The sequence below is a fragment of the Sorex fumeus genome, unplaced genomic scaffold (genome assembly GCF_029834395.1).
Source record: "Sorex fumeus unplaced genomic scaffold, SorFum_2.1 ptg000007l, whole genome shotgun sequence".
NCBI classification, from domain to species: Eukaryota; Metazoa; Chordata; class Mammalia; order Eulipotyphla; family Soricidae; genus Sorex; species Sorex fumeus.
In genome coordinates, this window is record NW_026606064.1 from 62,410,001 (window position 1) to 62,430,391 (window position 20,391).

A 20,391-nucleotide genomic window follows, 5' to 3' on the forward strand; every position below is an offset into this window, starting at 1 on the left:
CACTTTGTCGTGGTGTATGATCTTTTCGATGAGTTGTCGAATTCTATTTGCTAGTATTTTGTTGAGAATCTTCGTATTCATGTTCATCAGGGATCAGCCTGTAGTTTTCTTTTCTTGTTGTGTCTTTGTTTCCTTTTGGTATTAGAGAGATAAGGTCTTCATAGAAACTGTTTAGGGCTGGAGCACAGCGGTAGGGCGTTTGCTTTGCACACAGCTAGCCCGGCTGACCCGGGTTAGATTCCTCCGCCCCTCTCAGAGAGCCCTGCAAGCTACCAGCAGTATTTCGCCCACACAGCAAATCCTAGCAAGCTGCCCGTGATGTATTCGATATGCCAAACACAGTAACAACAAGTCTTAAAACAGAGATGTTACTGGACCCGCTCGAGCAAATCGATGAACAACGGGAGGAGAGGACAGTGATAGAAACTGTTTTGGAGAGTTTCTGTTTCTTCAATTTCCTGGAAAAGTTTGAGAAGAATTGGCAATAAGTCCTCTTTAAAAGTTTGGAAAAATTCACTAGTGAATCCACCTGGACCTGGGCTTTTGTTTTTGGGAAGACGTTTGATTACAGTTTCAATTTCCTTGATGTTAGCAGACTATTCAGGCATTCTAGATCTTCTTAATTCAGCCTTGGGAGATTATAGAAATCCAGGAATTGATCCGTTTCTTCTAGATTCTTTTGTTTCGTGACATACAGACTTTCAAAGTAGTCTCTGATGATCTTTTGAATTTCTTTGGTTTCTGTTGTGATATCCCCCTTCTTATTTCTGATTCGGTTTATTAGGGTTCTCTCTCTTTCTTTGTGAGTCTTGCTAGTAGTTTATCTATCTTGTTTATTTTCTCGAAGAACCAGCTCTTGGTTTCACTGATCTTTCGGATTGTTTTTTGGGTTTCCATGTCATTGATTTCTGCTCTAAGTTTTATGATCTCTTTCCTTCTGCCTGGTTTGGGCTCCTTTTGTTGTTCCATTTCTAAAATCTTGAGCTGTGAAGTCAGGTTGTTTATGTGGGCCCTATCTTCCTTCCTGAGAAAGGTTTGCAGAGTTATAAATTTCCTCTTAACACGGCTTTAGCTGCATCCCATAGGTTCTGGCAGCTCGTGTCTTCATTCTCATTTGTTTCCAGATATCTTTTGATTTCATCCTTGACTTCCTTCCTGACCCACTCATTGTTCAACATTGAGTCGTTTAATTTCCAGGTGTTTGATTTGGTTCTCCGTGTTGGTGTGTGATTCACATCCATCTTCAGTGCATTGTGGTCTGAAAAGATTGTAGATACTATTTCTATCTTCCTGATTCTATTGAGGTATGCTTTGTGGCCTAGCACATGGTCTATTTTGGAAAATGTTCTGTGTGCACTGGAGAAGAATGTGTATTCTTTCTTTTGGGGGTGTAAAGCCCCAAAAGAAAGGTCTATAAGCCCTCTCTCTTCTATTTCCTCCTTCAAAGCCAATGTTTCCTTGCTGAGTTTTGTTCTTGTTGATCTATCCAGAGGTGTTAAGGTGATGTTGAAGGCTCTGGCTACTATTGTATTGCTAGCATTGTCCTCCTTAAAATCTGTTAGCAGTTGTTTTAAATATTTAACTGTTCCCTCATTAGATGCATATACATTTAAGAGTGTGATTTCTTTCTGTTGTACGTATCCCTTAATAAATAGAAAATGGCCTTTGCTGTCCCTTCTAATCTTTTTCAACCTGAAATTTATGTTGTCGGATACTAGTATGGTCACCCCGGCTTTTTTGAGGGAGCTATTTGCTCAAAGGATTGTTTTCCATCCTTTAACTTTGAGTCTGCGCTTGCTCTGACTATTCAGATGAGTTTCTTGTAGGCAGCAGAATGTTGAGTTCTGTCTCTGAATCCATTTTGCCACTCTGTCTCTCTTAACTGGTGAATTTAGACCATTGACATTGAGAGAGATTATTGTTATGGGGTTTTGTGTCATTTTACTGTAAGGGTCTGTTGTCCTTGTAGGGTTTGTCTTGTTTTATAGTAGCCCCTTTAGCCCTTCTTTTAGGTTTTGATTTTGAGTCTTTGAAGTTCCTGAGTTGCTGTTTATCCACAAAATAGTGTACCGTTCCTTCAAGTTTGAGTGAGAGTGTAGCCAGATAGAGTATTCTTGGTGAAACGTTCGTTTTATTGAGTTTTTTCACTTTATATCCCACCATTGCCTTTGGGCTTGAGGGGTTTCCTCTGATAGGTCTGCTGTGAATCTAAGAGGTGCTCCTTTGTATGTGATTTCCTTTTTTGACCTTGTTGCTTGCAGTATTGTGTCTCTATCTGAGGCATCCATCATTCTAACTATGATATGCCTTGAGGTGTTTGTGTTAGGGTCTCTTTTAGCTGGCACCCTTTGGGCTCTTTGAATCTGAATGGCTGCATTGTCCAGCTCTAGGAACTTCTCAGCAATGGTTTGTTTAACTATGGCTTTTTCATTGGGATTGTTTTCCTGACCTTCTGGTACTCCAATGATTCTAATGTTGTTCCTCTTGGAATCATCTCCTAAGGCTCTGATTCAGTCTACAGCTATTCTGAAGTCTCTTGCCATTGTTTGTTGTTGCCTATAGGCTTCGTGCAGCTGATCTTCCAAATCCCTGATTCGGTCTTCAGCTGTGGCCATTCTACTGTTGAGGGCACACATTGAGTTTTTTATTTCATCTGTGGAATCTTTTATTCGTGACATTTCTGTGCGTAGCTTTCCAATTTCTGCTCTCATTTCTTCCCGTATTTTCTTGATTGTTTCTCTCATGCCCTCCCTTAATTTACTGGATATTTGTCTCACTGTTTCATTGAGTTCATTGAACATCTTCATTACTTCATATCTGAATTCTTTCTCAGAAAGGTCCCTTAGGTGAGTAGCACCTACTGAGGCTTCTGGACTCTTTTCAACATCCTCCCCTCATGGTGGGGATTTGCGTTGTTCCTTCATGTTGGTGTGGAGGTATGGAGGCTGAGATGTTATACGAGATTGCTGGCCCAAAATCAGGCCACGCCCATGTCTGCGGAGGCCAAGTCCACTTCTGAAAAGGCCACGCCCCCTACGGATACCTGGTGTGTGGGGGGTATAACGGGGGCGGGGAAGAAGACTGGGCACAGCGTTGAGGATGAACAGAAAGGGACTCGGGGGTGCTGAGCATCCGAGGGTCCTAGAGGACACCTGGGGTGCATACGTGGAGATAGCCAAGTCCCGGGTTCAAGTAATGACTGACCTGAGGGAGGAAAAAGACCCGGCACAGTTTTGGGGATGAACAGGAAGAGGCTCAGATATGGTGAGCGCCCCAGGGTCCTAGAGGATGCCTGGGGCGAATACACAGAGAAAGTCAAGTCCCAGGTTCGAGTAATGACTGACCTGGGAGAGGAAGAAGACCGGGAACAGCGTTGGGTACAAACAGGAAGAGACTCCTCATCATCCATTTCTTCTACCTGATTTTACAGAACTTTACTTTCTTCTGAGGCAACAAAACCTTTTAAAAAGTTCTGTATTTTCTTGTCTTTTACCCCAGCATAAACAGCACCAGAGTTGGCAAAATAGGGATTACTGTTTCTAGCCATAGGTCATTTGGAAGTTGAATTTATCTGAAAATATGCAGGAGCTGAAGTCAATCCAAAGTATACAAGAAATAAGACTAAAAGGCTGTTAATATAACTATACAAAAGTGAAGATAGATGAATTTGGGAAAGATGAGCTTGTCATAAGCTTTTATTTCATCAACCTAAAAGTGAACAACCTGTATTTGAAGAGACAGTTCTACATCAGTACTTGGTTACCCCAAGTCCTGCTACTATGCAGATGTCAGGTCTCATTAGCTCACATATGACCATCAATTTTAACAACGATGCCTGAAATGATGCCAGAAACACAGTCTCTGAACTGTCAGAACAATTTCAAATCACATCATTTCAATGTTGGTCTTTTCAGGCCTTTTGTTTACTTGGAGCATAGGTTTAAATAAAGCCACTGCATAGGTTAACAGGATTTTTAACAATCATTAATATTTCCTCGGAGATCAACATCAACCTTAACTCCTCTTAAATAAATATAAGACTAACAGATGAGACTTTCAACTCTATTCTAATTTACAACCACAAATGAGTTGAATTTCATCTTTGAGGTGCCATTATTTTCCGTTTCTTATTTCCCATTTTCCCTCTTAGCTAACTGCTATTTTCCCATTGGGTCAAATTCCCAAGTAATCTTTCTAATAAGCTTTTTAGTACTGTTGCTGTAGACAGTTACTGTCGCATCTTCCTTCTGATCCATGTGGAATTTAATTCTTCAAAAGTTCTAACTTTGAAAAATAGTTATTTTAAGATGGAAAAACATCAATATAAAGTGCTAGTGACTAATGATGGATAAGAATTACCTCTTTACATATGATCACCAAAGTTTGTAATTAAGTGTATGCACTGTAGCACTGTCCTCCTGTTGTTCATCGATTTGCTTGAGTGGGCACTAGTAATGTCTCCATTGTGAGATTTGTTGTTACTGTTTTTGGCATATCAAATATGCCATGGGGAGCTTGCCAGGCTCTGCCGTGCAGGCGGGATACCCCCGGTAGCTTGCCGGGCTCTCCAAGAGGGATGGAGGAATGGAACCTGGATCGGCTGCGTGCAACGCAAACACCCTACCCACTGTGCTATCGCTCCAGCCCAATTTAATTTGTTTTGCTACATTTAGGAAACCTTGTTATATTCCATGCACAGTACTAGAAGTTCTATGTGTATTCTCTCTCATTAGAGGACCTTCAGTGCCATATTCATCTATGGTCTCTGGGCTACATGAGTTCATTTCTTACTTGGTAAATACCTCTTCAAAAAGGCACGGAAAGAACTATTCATACAAAACTGTTTGAATACCATAGTTAAAAGATTTATTAATATATTAAGACATAGAAACATGTAATATGTATTCTAAAAATAAACAAAATAGAGTATTCGATATGCCAAACACAGTAACAACAAAGTCTCCAATGGAGACGTTACTGGGCCCGCTCGAGCAAATCGACGATCAACGGGAGGGCCTTTACCTTTTACCTTTTTATATTTTTAAAAATTGGGTGTAGTCCTTGGTAGACGACCCTGGGGAACTGTAATTTTCATTCCTGATCATATTGATGTACTCTTCCTTTAGAACAAGGAATAAATAATGTTGAATTTTCATGCAATCTGACAAGGTCAACAGAAAAGATATTTTTGTGAAGGAGCACATCAATGACTTTGAATTATAAAACATAACTAGCCTTTGCTCTATCACTGAGGAAGGTCAATCCTGGTTAAGTATGTGCTGAGGTCAAAGCTGAATCACAGCTATACCTAAATATAGATCATTTTTCCAAAAACTGTGGCCTCTATTCCATGGCTTCTGTGTGTAAACACAGGATAGATTTGATGCAAAATAGCAGGCTTTTCTTAGAGTAGATCCAGTGAAATGCAGTGGCTTTTAAAATAAGGAAGAAAGTAGGAGTGTGCAAATTAAATAGAGATAAGTTGTTAAAGGTTAACTAGTTCCTCTTGGTGGTGTTATAAGCAAATGGCACAGTCATTCTCTGGTTCTACAATATTTAGATGTTTAATTTCAGTCACACAGTGAGAGCTGAGAACAAATGTGAGTAAATCAGATACAAAATACCTCCACAGAGCATAAGCTAAAACCCATTCCCTTAATCCTTTAGAGTTGAATCATATGCTATGTCTGGGCCACAAATTTGAAGAATGCCAAATTAGCTCTAGTACCAACATGGTTTGGTTCATATACACATAAAGAAAAACAAACATAGCTTGAAAATAGTTTTTTATCACTGATCTTGGAATAGCTTTTTTAGCTGCTGTGTGAACTGAAAGCACCTGTTTATTACTTTCAGTTTTTACTGAGCAGAAATCTGGGTTCAGTGAAATGAACTTCTCTGCTCAGCATATTAACAAAACTGACGCAAGGTTTTGGCCAGGCTGGAGCTCAGATTCTGCTGCCATGTGTTTTCAGGTGATACCTGGAAAAATTTAGCTCCGGGAAGTCAAAAATAAAAAAAGGTCCCTCTTGATTGGCTACCCTTTACTCTTTAAGTGCAAAGGTCACTTCAAGTTCTCACAAGCGGCTTACTACTTCAAAGCCAATGCTAGAAACTAGATTCTCCCTACCATCCAATAAGGATTTCTTATTTAATGCAGTGTAATCTCATGAGTGACCATAACAAAACTGAGGGGACTGAGACCTCATTAGACTCACCAGTCTCATCATTCTCAAGGAGAGGACACTGCACAATCTCCAAGGTCATCTTGGCATGCTGCCTACAATTACTACTGGAAGCAAAGCTGACTTCTGACATCTATGTGACTGACCACAGAGAAAATATTACTCACTTCTATTTTCATTTTTTATTATAGGCCACACCCAGAACTGGGGAGGCAAAAGAAAGCAATCCTGCAAGATGCTCTCCTGAAGTGTTGGCCTGATGCCTTAGAGCTCAGGCTAATACTCTGAGTCCCTGCAGAGCTTTGGTCACCAGAGATACCTTATTGGTACTTGTGTGGCCATGGGGCAATGGGGATTGAACTCAGGGCCTTGCACAGGCTAGGCATAACGCTGTCTCCCTGACAGAACAGAAAAGTTATATTTTAACAGTCTCCAGGTTTTGTGGGTTTTGTTGTTTTTTCTTTTGGTTTTTTTTTGGGGGGGGCACACCTAGTGATGCTCTAAGACTTACTCCTGGCTCTGTTCTTGGGATGGCTCCCAGAGATGCTTGGGAGATCATGAATTGCCAGTAACTGAACCAAGACCTGAATGTTCTGTCTGTTGAACTCTATCTCTGGTCTCCAAGAACAGCATTTTACAAGAGGAAAAACAAATGCCCACCAAAATTCCCAGAGGAAGATAAACTCAGGTTCCATTTCTCATCAGTCATTGATTTATGCCTAACAAAGAAGCAAATTCCTCAAAAGAACAATAATAAAGCTAGCAACAATTTATGGGTGACTGTACTTCATTCGCAGTTACTCCAAATTCTAACTTTGCATGAAACCACTCCCTCTAACCATCACAACTCTCCTTTTTTGTTTTTATGTCCTACAGCCAACAGAAATTATATTCTCTTTGAGAGAAAAAAAATCCATGTTCTAATTGTAACAATGACATTTGGTGGGGGATAGAAATAAAGTGCCAGATGATAAGTTTTGAGTTTGTAGTGTGTGTGCTATATAAACATTCCTTTCTTCCCCTGAATGTGCTCAGAAGTATAAATATGTACATTATAGAAAGCAAAATGGTAGACAGCCACTCCTATAATAGATGAAACCTCACTTGAGAAGACTAGGGAGATATTTTGCTACCCTAGAATAAGCAAGCAGTAATGCTGCAAGAGAGTCCTGGGGCTAGGCTTTTAGTAACTTCTGAAAGTAAGAGTAAAAAAGCTGAGAGTAAGGCCAAGCTGACTTGGGCAAGAAAACAGGGAGGTTGGGCACACAACTGCAGGGTATTGATTTGCCAACAACCTGCATGAGCTTGGAACAGACACAGAGCTAAGACTTGATTTTGACCTGGTGCCACCCAGGCTAATCTCAAATCTAACTGACAAAGGCTGCCTGACAGTAAATTTGGCTGCTTTAAATTGTTGACTTTGTATAATCTGTATAAAATATGTAGAAAATGTATAAGATAGAAAATCCAAGTATAACAAACTAGTGATGAATGAAAATAAATCAGCTTTACAAACCTTAGCAACAACAGGCCTCCGTCACTAAATCTCAATTTAGTTTCAATAATTCAGACTTTAAAAATGTATCGAAAACTAAAATTCACCTAGAATAAACACGAATTCTGTGGTACTCCTGAGCAGAAGCAATAACTAACTTAAGCAAAAACTCTGTAAGCCATGCAAGGGGACTTAACTATCTAAATCCAAGAGGTGTTTAAGGGAAATATTATAATTAATAACAGTGCATTCAATATGTGTATTTAAATATAGGAAGAGGAAACTTACTTTGGAAATTGTTGACAGAGAAGACCCGGGGATGATAGAATCCTGCTTTGCAGATACATTGATAGGCTCCAAGTACGAATCCTAGGCCTTTAATGGGCAAACACTAGGGGGAAAAAAGACAGCAATGTAGTTGATCTCAATTTATTTCACAATACAAAGGCCCTCAGATATCTATCAATGCAAACAGAAGCAAAACTAACACATTTTCCAAAAATGGTCTTCTTTGCTTTTAGGTTTGTTTTCCATAGACATTTTTTCAGAAGTGGTAAATTGTGTTTTCTTTCTAAGAAGAAACTATTACAGCTACAGTTTCCACAAAACCGCAACTCATGCAGTTGTCACAAAGGTAGTTACTAGTTACAGTTTTTGCTTTTAGTGCCTCACTTATCTTATTGCTATAAGATATAGTTCTGAAGCTTAGAATATTGTAAAAATGATTTCATGATAAATATTTCTATCAATATAAAGGTAGAGAGTAGACATTTAAAATTTGAAATGCAAAATTACTTTTATAAATTATTCATCATATCTCATCCTGGAAACAAAATAACATAAGTTCATAAAACAACTAAACAAATAAGTTTAAAAATGCAAATTTATATGAGAAAAATGAATTTATGATCCCAAAGACTGTGTGCCTGCAATCCATTTCCTATATAAATATTTACATGTACATAAAAACAGAAAAATGAGTGGTTTCCCAAATATGTCATACCGATAAACAGAATAGCTCCAAAAAGCTTAATTTGGATTCTTTCATGATTGGAAATCAGCTTATCACTGAAATCCAATGAAGTTCAGCTTAAAATTCTTACTACTGCTAAATTCAATTACATAAGCAAAGAAGCTTTGTCGTAGGGCTGAGAAATAGCTCAAATGATTGGAGTACATGACTTGCCCTGAGTTTTGATACCTGGCACTGCATGCCCCTCCATTACCGTCCAATGTGGCCCTGTGGTATCCAGCACCTCTTTGCCCAAGAGGCAACACATCACTAGATCTTGCACCTAAAACTGTTGAGCCCACACCACAGGGCAGAGGATAGCTGGACTGAATCAGGGACCCACTGAGAATTGCTGGGGAACACTTAACACAAAATAATAATTATCTAAGATGTAAACACTACATCATCAACATAGAAGTTTCAGAAAACTAATCAACATTAACATTTCTTTTTTTTATATCTCTCTACCAAGATCCAAATCCTTTCTTTGTCTTTTTACTATTACAATCTACTAGTAGAGCTTGGAATTTAGTAGGTGTGGGTTATAAAATATCCCTCTGATGCACAGACCAATAAGAGAAAATTCTAAGAAATGATCCCACAGTCTAAGTTTAAATGATTACCATCAAGATCAATATTGCAGGGCTGGAGTGACAGTACAACAAGTAGGGCGCTTGCCTTGCATGCTGCCAAACCAGGTTTGATTCAAAATCATATGGTCCCTCCAGCCCGCCAGGAGTGATTCCTGAGTGTAGAGTCAGGAGTAACTCCTGAGGACTACAGTGCTCAGGTCAGATTAATCTTTCCTAACCCTAGTAGAGTCTGTCTGACATGAGCACTGTAGTCTGAATCCATGGTAAGATGTTCCTGAGAGAGTAACCCACAAGCTCAATGTATCTCTTAATGTGTCCATACAAAATAACTAATATTAAGAAGTAGAATGAAGATGTTAATCAAAATGTTAATTAAGTTATTGGACTAAGGAGAAGAGGAAGGGTCCCTAGGTGGTCTTTCTGACCTTGGGGCCTGATGGGCTGTCAGGAAGGGCTTTCTTATCTTAATTTTGCTACCTGACTGGGTGTAGCATCTATCCCCAGTGTGATGGAGTTGGAGAGAGACAACAAGGGAGTTGGAGCAACAAGAGAGTTGGAGAGAGATGAGAGAGAGAGAGCAGGGCAGCAAGATGGAGCACAGAGAGACTAGCAAGGGCGACAGAGAGAGAAGAAGGTAGAAGAAGAATACAGGAGCAGACACATGGAGAGAGAGAGTGAGAGAGGGAGAGAGAGAGAGAGAGAAAGAGGGAGAGAGAGGGAGAGAGAGAGAGAGAGAGAGAGAGCCCAGGCTGCGAGATGGAACACAGAGAGATGAGTGGAAGAGACAGAGGAGATGGGAATGAAGGGTGGTGTGAGACTAGAATGGGGGGCTTAGAGAAACTGGAATAGGCTGCCCTCGTTTCCTCCTCCATCTGGCCATGACATGGGCCTCCCCAGCTGGGGAAGTGGCCCGAGACCACCGATCTCAGGCAATGAGGGAGAGAGCTGCTAGGGCTTTTCTAGCCGGCTGGAGATTATACAATTGCATATCATGAAAACTCCATCAATAGAAAAACATAAAAATAAACAGGTATATTATGTTTGACTATCTCTCTATATCTCTATATTTATGGTAACAAGAGTCTAAATGTGTTTTAAATGTCAAGAAAATCTTTGAAAAATAACTGTCTGAAATGCAGTCTTGAATACATATTGCATAAATACAACTATTTTTCACTCAAAACATACTCTTTAGTTATGTCATGCAATTGGAAACACAAACTTTGATCCGAAGTAAAATACAAAGAATAGTCAGTATCAATTAATTCAAATAACTACTATTTGCCTCTCATTCTCCTAACTCTGAAAGAGCCTTGAATATGGCACTTTTTAAAAAAATCTCAGGGCTAGGACGAAGGAGACGTTACTAGGGCCTGCTTGAGGCAATCGAAGAATAACAGGATGGTTGTGATTGTGAACTATTTGCCTACAGAATTCCTACAACACAAAACTGAAATAATACATACGATTTACAAATATTTTGTTCCAGAGTTTCCCAAAAGTAGGTGACACCAACCTCTGGGAGCAGTGAAAAATGAGACCAGAGTAGTAGCAACCTTGGCCAACTATTTCTTCATTTAAAGAAGGAAGATTTCTAGGGAAGAGTTAAATGATTCTTTTCTTTTCTGTAGAGGGAATGGTAGCTTAAATAAATTTGGGAACCCCTGATTTAGATAGTAGATAATATTCTATACCTATAACAACAAAAAGGAAATTATAACACTTATTTCAAAGAAACACTCATATAAGAAACCATTAGTGACATGGCCAGAGTGATAGTACAGCAGTAGTGCTTTGCCTTGCATGTGTCCAACCTGGGTTAGAGCCCTGGCATCTCATAAGGTCCCCCAAGCACTGCCAGGAGTAATTCCTGAGAGCCAGAAGTAATCCCTGAGCATTTCTGGGTATGACCCAAAAAGCCAAAAACAAACAAACAAAATCAGTGACTAGGCAGAAAATAGAAATTTGAATCTGACACTGTCACTTACTAGTTATGTGCATTAGGCTATTCTCCTAACTTCTCTGGTTCTTACTCTTGAATTGGTAAGAATAATTATTCAGTAAAATATATATATAGTTTAAAGAAGAGAGAAGCACTAAGATATCTTAATAGGTTAAACATCCATAAGAGGAAGGATAATATCAAGGTTTTGGGCCTCAGCAACCTGAAGTATAGACCTTCCAACACCGAGTTGGAAAATTACTGCTGGCAAAGAGGGTATGGGGAAATGAAGTTAAGCTTTAAATTATTGTGTGAAGTGTCTATTTGCAATTTATTCTACAAAACATATATACTGTCTGATAAAGTAGTGTGACCTTTAGAGAAGACAGCTGGGCTGTATTAAGTTGAGGTTCATTTGCACAAGTTAATAGGTTGGACTGTGAGATAACTGAATGCCTAAAGGCAGTGAAGGAAGTCCAAAATAGTGAAATCCAAACACTCCAGTGCTAAAAATTTAAGCAAAAAGGACAAAGTAAGTGATAGAAAGAAGAGCCATTCAGTGCAGAATCGCTATTTTATTAATTACATATGATACTATGAGCATAGTGTGTGAAAATTGTTGAGCTACACTTATTAAACATTTAGCAAGCAGAGATTCATCCAATAGACAAGTCTTGCAAACTAAGAATATAGCAGTATACTTAAATATTTTACTTCAGCAGAATTTGAAAGTGCTATAAATGAAAATAGCACCACTTCCTGATATTGCAACTCAGCATTGCCACAGTAACTCAACTGAGATTTTAAATGTTCATAATTTAAGATGTTTATAGTATATATAATTTATTTTATCATATGATATATTTATATAATATATTACATAATATGAATATAATATGTAATAGCTAACATTATTTATTACTGTATCACTGTCATTCTGTTGTTCATTAATTTACTCCAGCAGGCACTGGTGACGTCTCCATTCATCCCAGTCCTGAGATTTTAGCAGCCTCTCCTTACTCATCTTTCCCAACAATTGGAGGGTCAGGGGAATGAGACCTGTTATTGTTACCGTTTTTGACATATCCAATAAGACACAGGGAGCTTGTCAGGCTCTCCTGTGCAAGTGGGATACTCTCGGTAGCTTGCTGGGCTCTCCAAGAGGCATATACATATGATGCATCATCATAGATGGTCCAGGAATATGTTATGGGAGCCTCACTTTATGGGAGAAGCAGCTGTAAATTCTGGAGGGTGGCCGATAAGCAGATTATCTGGTGCCGGCAGGAGGTGGCTTATAATGTGATATAAAATTTATATAGTAATTATATTTAATAAATATGTCATAATGCATATGAAATTATATATAATATTATAATTCTAAAAATTATAGAATAAATGTATCTCTTTTAAGATAATTCTAAAAGAAAAAGACTTTTATAAAACTAATTAGATAAATATCATCAAAATAAAGTTACTTGAACTTTAAAAAACTAATTTATGATGCAAAACACAGCAATATAAATTGCTAATTACACAACCTCCATTCTAGTCTTCAATTTCTGGAATTCTTAAAAGAAATGAAAAGAATTAGGTGAGTTGAACTCAATAAAAAATGTTTTGCTTCTGTACTCATTCTGGGGGTCTGCATAAGTCTGCTCACATACTCTTTCCCTGAGTCATCTTGGCTAGTTTTCCTTTTAAAGACCATATATTTGCATTCCAATGCCCTCATTGTTGCTCCATCCACCATTACCATTTGTATCACTCCAACTCTGCCACCTCCAAATCAAAACTATCCATTTTCAATACTAGGAAATTAGCTTAGTAGTAAATGTAGGTTTTGTTTTGCTTTCTATCTCCTCAAATATGATGACAAGTTAACTAAATGTCACTATTTGGGGACTGTAAACAAGCTTTATTTTTCTTCTTAGAGATTTAGAAAAGAAAGTGGAAGTCCTCATATAGAGAGACTCCTTAGAATATTATTCTAACATGCTTTTAAGACACTTTTTAAAAAAATGTACAAGAAATTTATTTTAAATATTCAATTCTAAGCCTTTTTGCTTTATCTCTGACAAATTCGAAGAATGCAGAAAAGGAAAAGTAGCTCTTTTTTTTTTTAATGAGGATAGGGGTTGCATGATAACCTTTGATAAACATTAATCTTACCATTTGAAGAGTTATAGTACTTCTGTGAGTGAGGTTACTGCCCACAAGACTAAATGTGCTCTTTGATAAATCTTATCAATCCATCAGCAATGATTTACAAAGGAGAACTCTCAAAAGTTCACAAAGTCAGGATCCAAGGTGGTAATCCAGATCCAAATAAGAAGAGGTGGTAGATAAGGTGTAGTGGCTAAAAGTTTCGATTAAAAAATGGAAAAATTCCTAGAAACATAAAATCTACCAAATCTGAGTCATAAATTTTTTAAAAATTTGAACAGAGAAATGAATGGAGAAGATATTGCATTAGTAATCAAGACCATCTAAGAAAGAAAAGACTACAGCAAAATAAGCCTTATTCTACAATGCTACTGAAAGAAGCACACTAATACTCCTCGTTTTCATAAACTTGATGGGCATGTACTTCTCAAGTCATGAAGCCAACATTATATCCTCAGGCCAAATTTAGACAAAAAAGATACTACAAGGAGCCTAGAAGATGACTCAGTGGCTTCAAGCAATTACCTGGCAAGCACAACACTGCAAGTTCAAATCTGATACAGCCCTAAGGGGAGAGAGATAGTACAGGAGGTATCACATTGCATGCAGCCTAGTCCAAATCTCCAACACCACATAGGATCCCTGAGCAGATCCTCAGGATCACTCCTGAGCACAGCTCCAGGAATAGCCTCTACATACCATTAGATTTTGCCCTCCTAACAAATTAATGAATAAAACTTAAAAAAAACCTGCCTTTGATGAAATCCTGAGTGCCCAGCTGTTATAACGGCATCTCCAGTGTTAAAGGGCTGAAAAGACAGTGCGGAGTTTAGGAAGTACAGGGAGGGGTGAAGCTATTAGCTTAATCGCAGATACTATGCTATGTGTAAAAGCAATCCTGACCACCTCATGGGGGTGGCACCAAAACAACAACAATAAAAACTTTAGAATTAACAAATCTATTCAGTTAAGTTCCAAGAAATAGACATACTATTTGGAAAGGAGTTTTAAATCTGTTTACCATAGCTTCTAAAAGAATAAGACAGGAATCATGATTGCCACTCAATGCCTCTTTTGCAAACCACAGCACCCTAAAGGAGAGAGAACAAAAGGGAATGCCCTGCCACAGGGGTGGGGTGGGATGGGGGGGGTGGAGATACTGGGAACATTGGAGGTGGAGAATGGGCACTGGTGGAGGGATGGGTACTCGATCATTGTATAACTGAAACCCAAGCACAAAAATTTGTAAGTCTACAACTGTACCTCATGGTGTTTCACTAATAAAAATAAAAAAAATAAAATAAGGCAGGAATCATGGGCTGAAACCATAGTACAGTGGGTAAAGTATTTGCCTTATGTGAGCACTGTGGGAGTGTGTCCCCCCCACACCCACACACACAAAATAGACAGGAATCAACTAAACAAAGTGAAATTCTTGTAAACTGACAACTACAAAACGCCACCGAGGGGGTGGAGCAATAGCACAACGGGTAGGGCCTGATTCCCAGCATTCCATATGGTCCCCTGAGCACTGGCAGAAGTAATTCCTGAGTGCATGAGCCAGGAATAATCCCTGTGCATTGCCAGGTGTGACCCAAAAAGCAAAGAAAAAAAATGCTGAAAGAAACTAAAAGAAACTGAAAGAAAGACACAAACAAAACGGTGTTCATGATCTCAGCTTGAAAGACAATATTATTAAAAGCCCATTCTACACAATGCAACCATTGTCAACCCCTGACAGTCTCTGGTTCCTGATAAGGGAATTTAAATATATATATATATATATATATATATATATATATAGAAAAATATACAGAAAAACCTACATATCAATTATCCTTATTAATGATGATATGAAAATCGTCAGTAAAGATGGTAACAAATCAACTCCTATAACACATTAAAAGAAATATATACTATATTCAATTAGATTTATTCCTAGAATAAAAATATTGTTCAACATATAAAAATCAAAATAATATTGTAAAATGCCTATAATTCTAAAGGTCTGTCTCCAGAATGAGTAATGACTATTCTCAACAAAATATGGGTCCATAGTAGTATTCCACAAACATGTGCACATGCCACTATCTGGCCACTTTGTACTCTCATTCACTTGTTCCAAGGCTTTCATTTTTCCATTTTTCTTGGTTTCAGGCACTATTCCAAATGGATTCATTTTCTGGATCATTAAGTTTCAAGTAAGTGAAGATTATTATTAATTTTTAAATGTCCATGTGAAATACATTTTAAAACACTCAGTTAATTTCTACAAATAGCTACAAATTTTAAAAATAATTTTCTGCCTTCTGCAAACCCCCCCCAAAGATGTTAGAATATTTTTTAGGGGCATACAAGTAGAGTGTATGTTCTCTACCTGAAAATGAAAGACTCTGTCTCTTAGCAGAAGTATGAGGTTTATTCATAGACATTCCTAAACTAGAATGGACAAGCAGAGAAAGGGAAGGCCTTCTTTGGCAGTCTACATTGCCCTTTTCTTCTCTCTGGTGGCAAAACATAGCTGTTTTACTCTGGCAGAAGACATCTCATACCAGAACCTGTTTCCACTGTATTGGATTTAGTGAACCTTATTCAAAAAGCAGATGGCAACTTCACAGAAAGAGAAGCTTGGCACTGGCAAGATGAAGCAGTAACTAAGTCTCCTAGTTTATACCCCCTTCTATGTAACTTGTGAAGAAATACTACAGCATGTTGTCACTGTCACTGTCACTGTCCTCCCGTTGTTCATCGATTTGCTCGAGTGGGTCCAGTAACCTTGTGAGACTTGTTACTGTGTTTGGTATATTGAATATGTCACGGGGAACTTGCCAGGCTTTGCTGTGAGGGTGAAATACTCTCGGTAGCTTGTCAAGCTCTCCGGGAGAGGTGGAGGAATCGAACTCGGGTTGGCCATGTCGGCCGCATGCAAGGCAAACACCCTACCCACTGTGCTATTGCTCCAGCCCACAGTATATTGAATCTGACAATTTGGGAGTAGATTTTTGAGTACCTGTTACTAAACCAGATCAACTATATGAAAATCCAGTAGATCCTCTCTATAAGTTTATTAAAACAAAAGGATATCTCAGACAGAAGAAATTTAAAAGGCCCCTAGGCAACGTAATGGTAAGGGTAGATGACACCCACATATTTCATCAAACAATCTTCCAAGGAAACAAGAACTCATGAATAACAACGCAGCATTTCAGCAGGGAGAGAAAGAGCTACATTTTGTCTCTATTATTCATTAGGTGCCAAAACCTGGTTTGAAAAGCATGATGGACTGGGGCAGGGTAGAGACTGAGGGGTTAGAGGGAGGGTGTGAGAGGATGTTTTCTTTTATGATATAGTTAAAATTTAAAAAGAAACTGTCTCCCATGATTAATGTTTGAAACACTCTTATTATAGTCATTGGACTCTGCGCTCACAAAACAGGGCCAAAGGACAGCACTGCAGCATCTGGCAGACTCTCTCAAATCTGCAAACTTCGCACTGACACATAATAGGATGCTTTGTGGGGGTTGAGACTGACTCAGAAAAGTGTCAGGATTATATTTCATGAGTGAGCAAGACCATTTTTCTATGCCCTCCTACAGAAACCCCAGTGGCCTGGTAAACAAAGTTACTAATGAGCTCAACACTTTAATAAAATAAAATAAAATAAAACAAAACAAAACACTGCCTTTCACCAACCCACCAGAATGTAACCATGTTTTACCTTTACACCCTGTGCTTCCTATGTTCACAGCTCAGAAGCTCTGGGAACACCCTTTTCATTCATTCTTGACTTAATTTAGCTCTTTTTTTTCTGATCCCCACTATAAACTATTTGCTGCAGCAACAAAGAAAAACAAAAGCCAAGGCTAGTTCTCAGAGAATTTTTAATCCCAAAGCACAAAGCAAAGGCACAACTTCCATCTGATGTTTTATCCTCTTCACAAGTAATGGTGTCATGTATGTTTTGTTTTCTAGTAGTAGACCACTTTAGACTTTTTAAAAGAATCAACTGGTTTAGGTACAAACTCTTGTGCTAAGATGGAACTTAACAAAAGGATATGTAAACTGCAACTGCAATTTTGTAAAATTCAAAAATAGGTAGAATTTTTATAAAGATATATACTCACGTATAATTATAAAGAATAGAAGTTACTAGGGTTGGAGAGAGTATAGCTGGGAAGGCACTTGCATTACATGCAGAAAACCTGATTTGATCCCTGGCACGCCATATGGTCCCCGTAGTCCATCCAGGAGTCTCCCCTTGAATTCAGACCCAGGAGTAAGCCCTGAACACTGCAAAGTATAGCCCATATCCTCCCACCCCAAAATAGAAGTGATAAACCTAAAATTTATAATTAAATTTTAAACATAAAATTTACAGTGATCTTGGGGGTATGGTGCCGCCAGCAGGTCAGACTGTACCTATGAGGTGAGTGCATCAGCAGCCTGATGGCACCATCAGGCTTTCAGATACCCCAAAATTGCTGCTGTGCCTTGGGCCAGACCCCAAAAACTTGGGGCAGTGTTTACCCAGAAAGTAAACGGCCGAAAGTTAGGAATGCGGGAGACACACCCACAAAACACCTCTGGCTCAGCTATATAATTGGAGACATGGCCTCTCTGGTTCCTGATCGAACTGCTTAACAGCCATGATCCCAGAGACTTAGAAATGAATCTTGGAACCCAAAGGCTTTTGGCAGAAATGCATCCTGTTCCTGCAGTAGGTTACTGGTGCTGGGCAACTCCAGGTGGGAATAGGTTTCATGCCTTGGCCTGTTCCCCTTGGCGGCCCGGTGACCACCATCCTCCAGAGGCCACTGGACAGTCAGGTTTGGGCCTGTAGTGACGAGACACACGGGGCCTCACCAGATCGGGGTGGAAACAGCCCTTTCCTCCCCATACCAGCGAGACCCCAAGTCGCCACCTACAAACGGCCTCTCTGGCTTCTGATCAAACTAATTAATGGCCATGATCCCAGAGACTCAGAAACAAATCTCAAAACCCAGCAGCTTTTGGCAGAAATGCATCTGGACCGCATACAAGGTGGCCGCCGCTTCAGAGCTTATTGGAAAGCCAGTTATGAGTTGGCGGTGACAGGGCAACTGCAGTCTCATGGGAAGGGGGGGCGGTACCAGCTCGTCCTTCGTGCCCTACCGAGGTCACGAGTTGCCCCCCAAGAGGAAAAAGGACTTAATCCAGAGCCTGGCAGCTTTGGCAGAAAAGTAAATGGACCATGCATTAAACCACGGCGCCATGCCTCCCCTGGAGGAAAAGGGTGTTGCTCCCTTCTGCCTTATCCCCCCACCCCCAGCAGCAAGGTGGCCGCCACCTCAGAGCTTATTGGAAAGCCAGGTATGAGCCAGCATTGATGGGGCAACTGCAGTCTCATGGGAAGGGGGCAGTACCGGCTCGTCCTTCACGCCCTACCAAGGTCACGAGTTGCCCCCCATGAGTGGCTCTTCGGCACAGCCATAACACCAGATACACAGAAACCAATCTCATAATTATCTGGCTCTTTGCAGAAATCCAAAATTGCGAGGCTGCTATTGCGGCCATGTGAGATTATATGATTCCCATAACCAGCTATAGAAAACGAAGTATTTCACAATGCCTTTTCAACAATTCTGACTTTTGGGGGGTAAATTCTAAACAATAATGGTTCATCTTTTGTTGAAATAATGAATGTAATCAATGTAGAGAATAGTTAAGTGGAAATCATCTACCTCACAGGCACTGGGAGCGGTGGGAGGGCGGGTATAGTGGGGTTCTTGGTGGTGAAAAATGAGTACTGGTGAAGGGAGAATTGTTTGAGCACTGTGTGACTGAGACTTAAATCTGAAAGCGTAGTAACTTTTCCCACAGTGATTCAATAAATAAATATAAGAAAAAATAATAGACAAATAAAATTATGAAAAAAAAGTAAGATGGAGTCCAAGCCCAATTTAATCAGCTGAATAAATAGCAGTACTCCTACATAAAAAAAAAATTTACAGTGATTTTTTTTGAGGGAAGATGAGAATAGGATAAGGAAGAAGCATACTGTAAGTTTCTGAAGTATTTACCAATAATAATATGTTTGGTTTGGTTTGTTTTTTGGATGTATATTTGTTAGCATATAAAAATTAATTCTGGTTTGAGTACAGATCTCAATATGGAGTATAGAATAAGTTTCTAGAATATAATGTAGAGGGATAGCTTCATGATTATGGATAGTATTAATTATAAAGATGAAAAATCACTTTTGATGAGTAAACTATTTATAAAGTAAAATTATGGAATATAAAATATAGAATATAAAATAAATTTCTTGAATATCATGTAGAAAGGCATCTTAATGATTAGTGATAGCACTAAACATGTACTATTGTCGTCCCATTGTTCATCGATTCACTTGAGCGGGCACCAGTAATGTCTCCATTGTGAGATGACTTATTACTATTTTTGGCATATTGAATAAGCCACGGGTAGCTTGCTAGGCTCTGCCGTGCAGAGGGATACTCTTGGTAGCTTGCCGGGCTCTCCGAGAGGGACGAGGGAATCTAACCTGGGTCGGCATGGAAGGCAAATGCCCTATCTGCTGTGCTATCATTCCTGGTAGCTCGCCGTGATCGTATAGTGGTTGGCACTAAGCATACAGATGAAAAAAGTCACTTTTGTTAGTAGACAGCTTATAAAGTAAAAATTCAAGTCATAGGAAGTATTTCAACATATGTAATAAAGTTTTTCTAAAACAATGTAATTTTTACATATTAATAGATAATGTGATATAAAATTAGGCACAATTTGGGTAAAATCTCATGATTGTTAAAAATATAAAAAGTTTTCAATCTTATTAATCAGAGAAAAGCAAAATCACAATCACCAATGCCCATAACTAAAAACTTGAAATATAACAGTAAGAATAGCTATAAATCCATATAACCTCTTTGGAAATGAATTGCCATTACTTACAAATACAAAAATAACATGACTTAGTATCTAGCTAGCTCTGGTTGCGCATT

General features: G+C 39.0%; 1 protein-coding gene across 1 annotated transcript in view; it reads right to left on the reverse strand.

Annotated features, from left to right (window-relative positions):
- Positions 1–20,391, reverse strand: part of GPR158 (G protein-coupled receptor 158) — a 346,381-nt gene that overhangs the window by 147,450 nt on the left and 178,540 nt on the right. The window contains exon 3 of the mRNA XM_056131077.1: positions 7,969–8,071. Within this exon, the coding sequence (XP_055987052.1) occupies positions 7,969–8,071 (103 nt within the window). The remainder of the gene's footprint in view (positions 1–7,968; positions 8,072–20,391) is intronic.